Raw genomic sequence first — 8588 nt, 5'->3', positions numbered from 1 at the left:
AGACCAGCAGAGCAGAGTGAAGGCAGCAACAGACTGGTTAGAGACTTAAACAGTTTAAGACTGTTCCAGGGAGAAGCAGTATGTCTTCACAAGACGTGAGACTGCGGTCACATACTGTACTGTAACATGCATACCTCTGTGCCTGTGTCTTTGTGTGTGTTTCTCCAGTGTGTCTGGGGACTGACATGAAGCTGGCCCAGCCCTCCAGTGAGAACCACTACCAGACCCTGAAGCTGCTCTACTCTGGCTGCCAGGTCGTCCACGGCAACCTGGAGATCACACACCTGCACGGCCAGCCAGACCTATCCTTTCTGCAGGTCAGCTATGTGTGTGTGTGTGTGTGTGTGTGTAATCTATGTGCATCATCATCTTCACACACTGACGTGGAAGTGGTGTCCACCTTACTGTGTCTCCCCCCCAGGGCATCGTGGAGGTGCAGGGGTATGTGCTGGTGGCTCATGTGTCAGTGGGCATGATCCACTTAGACAGCCTTCGCATCATCAGGGGCAGCCAGCTGTTCAATAACTCCTACGCCCTCGCCGTGGTGGACAACACAGCCGCAGGGGCGGGGCTTAGGACCCTGCGCCTCCGCAGCCTGACAGGTGAGACAGGGCCCCCACAGCATCGTCAGCGGCAACCAGGACCCCCAGCTCTGTGGTGAGGAGGAGGGTCAGGGGTGTGTGTGTGTGTGAGAGTTAGTGAGTGTGTTTGACCAGTGTCTGTGTGTGTGTGTCCTCAGAGGAGCAGGGCCGTGTGTGTGACCCCCTGTGCTCGGGGGGGTGCTGGGGCCCTGGACCCCGACAGTGCGTCTCCTGCTCGGCCTCCCAGCGAGGGGCGGAGTGTGTGGAGGAGTGTCACCTCTACCAAGGGTGAGACAGCCTGCCTGTCTGTCTGTCTGTCTCTGTCTGCCGGTCTGTCTGTGCGTTAGTCTTGTTTGTTTGGATGTTATGTTAAATCAATGTGAAAGTGAAAGGCTGTGAGTAATGTTGATGAGGCATGAAAGTGCTGCTCTCCAGATCCACACTCCCGACCCACTCCAGTCTGCTGAAAGGTTTTGTTATCATGAGGCAATGGAACACACTACTTTAACAACTTGGTATTTACTTTGTGTGTATGTGTATCCGTGTGTGTGTTTACATGTGTGTGGGTGTGTGTTTACATGTGTGTGTGCGTGTGTTTGCATGTGTGTTTACATGTGTGTGTTCAGCTCTGTGCGGGAATACCAGGACGGCTAACTCTGCGGCGTCTGTCACTCAGAATGTCGACCAATCAATGGCTCCGCTTCCTGCCATGGCCCGCTAAGACCACGCCCAGTGTGTGTGTGTGCATGTGTGTGTTCAGCTCTTGTTTTCATGGTTTATGAGTACTTCTAACCCTGCCCCCCCCCCCTCCCCCTCCCTCCCCCAGGGGCCCCACCAGTGTGCGGATTGTCTGCACCTGCAGGACGGGGGAGTGTGTCACACTCCCAACTCCTTTGTTGACAAAAGTGCCTTTTGTCAACAAAGGGTACTCAGTGCTAGCCTACGTCATAACGTCAGCACACGTTAGCATGGTTACAGTGTGCATAGATATGCTGTTGCACAGCGAGTATCGTGCCGTGGTGTACTAGCAGCACATGGTTACATTTAAGCAAATCAAAACTTGCATGTACAGTAAGTAATGTCACATTAAATAATGTATTTAAACTCAAGCTTGTGTGGTGCGTAGCTGTCTTCAATGCCACAGCCTAAACTTGATGTCAAAAGAAACGTTTTTTTTATTTCCGGCGCAGTCAAACAATCCCCTTAAGTTTGGCTAGCAACAGCAGCTACAGTAGGCTAGCTTGCTCGTAGCACAATTTACTGAGGTCAGCTTCTCCACCGTGCAGGGCTCTAGTCTAAGATCAAATGGTCGTATTTGGCATTGTTACTGACAATGATCGCTTCCAGCAAACTTCTTTTGAATTAGCCATTTCCGCCCAAATAAATGTCAAGCTTATTTACGTTTTTTGGGGGCATATTTTCAGTTAGCAGATGGTACTGTTTCAATCGCAATTCCATCTAATTTAGTTAGTTAATAGTAATACTGCCGGTGAGAACGTTGTTACTTAGAAAAGCTTGTTTCAAGGGGGTTCAGCTTGTTTCAAAGGTGGTTCTTAATGAATGAATGCAATATGAGTGGGCTAAATGCTTGGAAATATCACTACTGTAGAAGGGAAAAACTTAAGGTGACGTTTAAGTCATATAGGTTCATTCTACATGTACAGTACATTTAGTCATTTTAACAGAGGCTGGATCCAGAGCGACTTACAGTAAGTACAGGGACATGCTACACTTCACTTTTTGTATTTTGAATTGTACTCTCTAGTTACTAATTATTATTACTGTTGACAATGTTGATGAAGAATCAACATTTGTTTTCTGGATTATAATGATCACAATACGGATTAGGCTAAATCATAATGACCGATGGAAGAAACTGGAGCGATGCCTGGAGACGTGTGGGTTTGAGGTGCTGCTTCTCTGGCAAAGTGTGATTGCCAAAGACTCTTGCCATTGTGAACATGTTTGCCTTGTAATTGATTTCATTCATTTTATGTTATTAAATGTCTATTTCGTTTAACCATACTTTGACCATTCTTGCTCTGATTTAACCCATAAAGTTTCCCCTCTTCCTTTAAACCAGGGTTTTCAAAGTGTAAGACAGTGAGCCTCCCTTCAGAGAACTTCAAGTCACCGGGGCCTCTCCCATTTTAAAGGGGTCATAGAATGATTTTTGGGGGGTATTTCACACTGTTCCTTAACCCTTCACATACATGTCCACATGGACATGTATGTGAAGGAGTTCAGTTAATCATCTCAAATATCGTACAACACAGATTTATACATTGCACACCACACAACTAAACCCATTCTAATGTGTACACAAACATATTCCTGGCAGAGACTAGTGCACAGTGCCTGTGATGCAGTTGGTGCTTAAAATGTCAGTGAAACACACAAATACAGATGACTTGAACTATAGATAGTGCACAGTGTTCTCATCGTCCAACAGTACCCAACTGCAGACTGCTCACTCAGACTAGATTGTTATCTGATCTGTTTTAGAACTCCTTTTTGCTGCAAGAACAAAAGATAAAGACAAGCTTTTCTCACCTCAGACCTTCCTTTAATAAAAATACAGTAAAGAATAAGATTCCACAACACCACCACAAACATCTAGACATTAATTCATAACAGAAGTCCTTACATGTGTGGCTGTGTGGATCTTGCGGTGACGGCTGAGATTAGTCTTCCGGATAAAGGTTTTCCCACAGAGGTCACAGCTGTAGGGCTTCTCTCCAGTGTGGATCCTGCTGTGAACTCTGAAATAGGACGCCCGGCTAAAGGTTTTCCCACAGGAGTCACAGCTGTAGGGCTTCTCTCCAGTGTGGGTCCTGCGGTGAGCTTTGAAAACCCCACTCTGGGTAAAGGTTTTACCACAGAGGTCACAGCTGTAGGGCTTCTCTCCAGTGTGGATCCTGCTGTGAACTCTGAAACCGGAAGCATGGCTAAAGGTTTTATCACAGAGGTCACAGCTGTAGGGCTTCTCCCCAGTGTGGAGCCTGCTGTGATATCTGAAACTGGAAGCATGACTAAAGGTTTTCCCACAGAGGTCACAGCTGTAGGGCTTCTCCCCAGTGTGGGTCCTGCGGTGAGATCTTAAACTGTCAGCTTGGCTAAAGGTTTTATCACAGAGGTCACAGCTGTAGGGTTTCTTCCCAGTGTGGATCTTATGGTGAAGGCTGAGATTAGCCTTCCGGATAAAGGTTTTCCCACAGAGGTCACAGCTGTAGGGCTTCTCCTCAGTGTGGGTCCTGCGGTGAGATCTTAAACTGTCAGTTTGGCTAAAGGTTTTATCACAGAGGTCACAGCTGTAGGGCTTCTCCCCAGTGTGGATCCTGCTGTGAGATCTTAAACGGCCAGCCCGGCTAAAGGTTTTCCCACAGAGGTCACAGCTGTAGGGCTTCTCCCCAGTGTGGATCCCTTTGTGAAGGGTGAGGGTATCTGCCTGGCTTAAGGTTTTATCACAGAGGTCAGAGCTGTCGGGCTTCTCTCCAGTGTGGATTCTACTGTGAGCTTTTAATTGGCCAGATTGTCTAAAGGTTTTATCACAGAGGTCACAGCTGTAGGGCTTCTCCCCAGTGTGGGTCCTGCTGTGAACTGTTAATTGGCCAGATTGTCTAAAGGTTTTATCACAGAGGTCACAGCTGTAGGGCTTCTCCCCAGTGTGGGTCTTGCGGTGAGATCTTAAATTGCTAGCATGTCTAAAGGTTTTATCACAGAGGTCACAACTGTAGGGCTTCTTCCCAGTGTGGAAACTGCAGTGAAGCCTGAGAGTACCAGCCTGGCTAAAGGTTTTCCCACAGAGGTCACAGCTGTAGGGCTTTTCTCCAGTGTGGATCCTGCTGTGAAGCCTGAGTGTACCAGCCTGGCTAAAGGTTTTTCCACAGTGGTCACACCTGTAGGGCTTCTCTCCAGTGTGGATCCTACTGTGAGCTGTTAATTGGCTAGATTTACTAAATGTTTTACCACAGAGGTCACAGCTGTAGGGCTTCTCTCCAGTGTGTGTCCTGCGGTGAGATCTTAAATGGCTAGCCTGGCTAAAGGTTTTATCACAGAGGTCACATCTGTAGGGCTTCTCTCCTGTGTGGGTCCTGCTGTGAACTGTTAATTGGCAAGATTGTCTAAAGGTTTTACCACAGAGGTCACAGCTGTAGGGCTTCTCTCCTGTGTGGGTTCTGCAGTGAAGGGTGAGAATACTTGCCTTTCTAAAGGTTTGACCACAGAGTTCACAAATGTAGGGCTTTTCTCCAGTGTGGATCCTGCGGTGAAGGGTGAGAGTACTTGTCTGGCTAAAGGTTTTATCACAGAGGTCACAGCTGTATGGCTTCTCCCCAGTGTGGATCCTGCTGTGACCTCTGAAACAAGAAGAGTCTCTAAAGGTTTTCCCACAGTGGTCACAGCTGTAGGGCTTCTCTCCAGTGTGGATCATCATGTGCTGCTTGAGGCTACTGGATGAGGAAAGGATCTTCCCACAGGTGTCACACTGATGTGTCTTCATAACTTAGGTCACTCCTTGTCCTCTGTCTGGTCTCTCAGGGTCCTGTCTGGTGTTTAGTCTCTGGAAGCTTGTTTCTCTCTGGTTGAGTCTCTCTGCAAGAAGTCTCCCACTGTCTAGTCTCCGCCCACGATCAAGTATTACTGGCCAACAGAGGATCTGGAGGAAACAGTTCCAAGTTAGTGAACATTCAGCCTTCACAAAAAGGGAATATTTTTTGCGTCATAATATCCACTCTGCACATGTATTGTTGATCATTTGGTCAGCAGTGTGTTTCTCCCGTGTATTTTGTCTGGAGAAACACACAACACTGTGATGACAACTGCATGCAGCGAACAACTCCTCTTTATAATGTTGTTTCTAGAATCTTAAGGCCTAAGGAAAGTCAAACGCTCTTGAATCAAATATATTTTGAGTTAATCATACGTTTTTGGATTCAAGCTTGAATGAGTTACAATTGGTGTGAAGCAAAGCAGAAGCAAGCAGAAGCTCATATAATTTCATATGGGATAATTTATATAGCTGAAATATTGTGAAACATTTCCCTCTCCCCCAATGAATTCCAACAGCTGATCTTAACCTTCCTTTAATTGTTTCTATTCTGATACACAAATCTATTCCTGGTTAGTTGAGTCTTCAATTAACTGTAGTTGAGCTCACGGACAAAATCATGTCATGGTTTTATTAGAGTTAAACCTGCATCAGTGGAGCTCCTCGGTGGAGGAACTTCCTTCTCTTTGGAGCCGGGGGGGGGTAATGTTCCGAATATTTGCAAGAAAAAAGTGGGAAAATAGCCTTTGTGTTTTTTTGGGGCTCAAGTCACTTAGCATGGTCAACCTCATCACACCAGACGTCACCGCTTGCCATAGGCTACTATGCCTGAATAATATAATGATATATACTATTTGTAAGAGCCAATTCAATGATTTGTGTGTTTGAGTTATGGAAATTAATATAAATTGCCTGTTATTTTCTGTATATCCCACCTCCTCCCTTCAAAGCCACTCCCACAAAACTAGTGCACGCAGGTACGTAGGTTGACAGACAGGTAGCCCGTCCAATCAATAGTCAGGGTACCCCTTTATGATTGGTCGTGTTTATTACAGTATTGCAAAGCCTACAGATTTTGGAATTGTTAATTTTTGCAAATATGACAAAAAGTGCTTCTGAACGACATTGCCTACCCTGCCTTTAATTTTTTGGGGCAATAAAACGTGCACGTTTTGTAAGGACTTCTGGCCTAGTGTTTTTCCATGTGTACAATCCCATTCTCTTGCACCATACATAGGATCAAGGAATATGAATTTGGACTTTGCTCCTATAATAACACAGTAAATTCTCTGTTTGTGTAAATTTACTTGGTGAATAAATATGGAGAGATATGTGCCAAAATTATTCATAAATGCAAGTATAAAAATACAAACTTAAGATATGAAACTTAAAGTCCTTTGAACAAAAACACAATAAAATAAATAAAATAAAACAATATTCATTTATCGGCCATTATAAATGCCGATACCGATAGTTATAGCCGATATATCGGTCAGGCTCTATGGAACACCCCCTGGTGTTGTACCGAAAGCGGTGAAGTATCGAAAACTGTGACCAGGGGACACTGTTCTCATGTCTTGACAATGTTAGGGATAAGGTAAAGGCAGAGAATGTCTAATATGGGAAGAACTGCCACTCTCGGGAAACTTCCGGTGTTGTATCACCCGATGCATGACTGGATTGGCACCCCCTCGCGGGAGCGCGCGCGAATCAAAGAGTGAAGGATTTCGTCTTGATATCGCAACCAAACGAAGGGGAGACAGAAGTCTCACATTATACTGTCTTTGTTATAGAATTCTAGAGAAGAATGTTGGTTATCTGTGTAAATATCAGATGCTATTTTCAACACAAAATCCTTAAAATTCGTCATTCAAACCGTATAGTAACGAACGCGAACCAACATTCTTGCTCCACGACATCGCATTCTGAGGAAAGTATGATTACCAAAGGAAATGTATTTTGTGTAGCTGGTTCAAAGTATTTCACATGGCTCTTCATACTAATGTATAGGTTCAAAGGCCTGCGATTTTAATGCAGTTAACCTGCGCGTAGGGTGGGTTACTCAGACAGGTCGAAAACAACAGCCTTCTGATCCAGAATAGGCTATCAGCTGTCCTGAAAAGGGACCAAAGGTTCACATGCCTATAGCCTACAAAAGACAAGTACTAAAAACGATGTATCAACTATCAACATCAAAAGAAATTTTCTCACCATCAAATCCTTTTTTAAGATAGGAAATATTACTCTTATTGTTTAAGTCAATGAAATAAATGAAGAAATAAAACATAATAATCCCACACCTACCATGGACTATTCTGATTTCAGACCTGTCACCCTATAGCCTACATACAAATGTATTGGTATTAAATGTACGCTATTAAAATGTACATAATGCTGGAGTAGAAGGGAAGAAACGTATGCAGGGGGCCTCAAGACAGGCCTTGTTTTCCATTTGATGTAAGTGCAATGCACTCCCTGCTAACACTGACTAGGAAAGTGTTACATGCCTGAAACTTACTGTGGTTACTCATACTTGTGCCCTCAGTGTACACTAAAAATCATTTGATGCTGGGATATACAGAACAGACAATAGAGGGGGGTGCATTTCACAAAGCCCAGTGTTCTACTTGCATGCTGAAAGCAAATCACCGCTAGGCGCTACAGGAATAACAGACTCCTTAACTACTTGGCTGTAATCGACAATGATGGAGCTAAGGTATCATCCCACATTGATCATGCAAGTTCTGTCTTGCTTAGACATTTTGGGAATAATATATTAAATATAATTTAATTGAAAGGACACCTCACGAGTTACCAATGCCCTCAACATTTCAGCACATGTATTTCACATAACGATCATTGTTGTACGAAAATCTCACAATCAAAAGACGCACCATGACAAACACTTTCTTTTGTCTGACGAAAACTGACGTTAAACTGCACAAAGAGTATATGTGTTTCTTCAGCATTGCGGTGAAAAGGAAGCTGCAGTCAGTAAAATATCTAGGCCTACTGTGTGTAAGCAGCTAGCCTACGTTGGATAGTCAATCGCAGTGTCATAAAACTGTTTGCTGGTCTACTGGCCAAGATGTTTCTTTCAACAAGTTACCCTCAACAGTATTACAAATCAATGTTGTTATGGTCATGTTTCTTACCCTACCAAGTCAATTTCAAGTCTTCTGTTCAGCTGCTGTATGTTTGTCTGTTCGATGAGGCTTGTTTGGGGTGGGGGTAAAAAGTGACGTCAAAATTAAGCGACAGTGTCTGTTTACCTCCCTAGTTTTCTCACCACGTTGTGAATCAAGCTAGAGGTATGTACACTGAACTGTGGTGCTTTACATTTGAGCTGTTTTTCAAGTTTAAAGACACCTATTGGGTTTCTACCTTTTCTCATTATGATTAGGCTACACATCTTATTCTGTCATTTAATCTAAACAACTTTTGAAAAGTTTCACTAT

The 8588-nt window shown here is 44.3% G+C and overlaps 1 protein-coding gene across 1 annotated transcript; it reads right to left on the bottom strand.

The window, feature by feature from the left end:
* Positions 1 to 3137: 3137 nt before the first annotated feature.
* LOC136938939 (zinc finger protein 845-like) lies at positions 3138 to 8328 on the bottom strand. Its single transcript, XM_067231830.1, has 2 exons — positions 8291 to 8328; positions 3138 to 5238 (listed from the first exon to the last, which is right to left on the bottom strand). The coding sequence occupies exon 2, from the start codon at positions 5080 to 5082 to the stop codon at positions 3205 to 3207; it is 1878 nt and encodes a 625-aa protein (XP_067087931.1). The 5' UTR covers positions 5083 to 5238; positions 8291 to 8328; the 3' UTR covers positions 3138 to 3204.
* Positions 8329 to 8588: the final 260 nt, after the last annotated feature.

Source organism: Osmerus mordax, chromosome 3, assembly GCF_038355195.1.
Source record: "Osmerus mordax isolate fOsmMor3 chromosome 3, fOsmMor3.pri, whole genome shotgun sequence".
Taxonomy (NCBI): domain Eukaryota; kingdom Metazoa; phylum Chordata; class Actinopteri; order Osmeriformes; family Osmeridae; genus Osmerus; species Osmerus mordax.
This window is presented reverse-complemented; position numbering and strand designations above follow the sequence as displayed.

Bases quoted from the DNA above. Each gene is read 5' to 3' on its own strand.
- LOC136938939 (XM_067231830.1), bottom strand. From the start codon at position 5,082: ATGAAGACACATCAGTGTGACACCTGTGGGAAGATCCTTTCCTCATCC.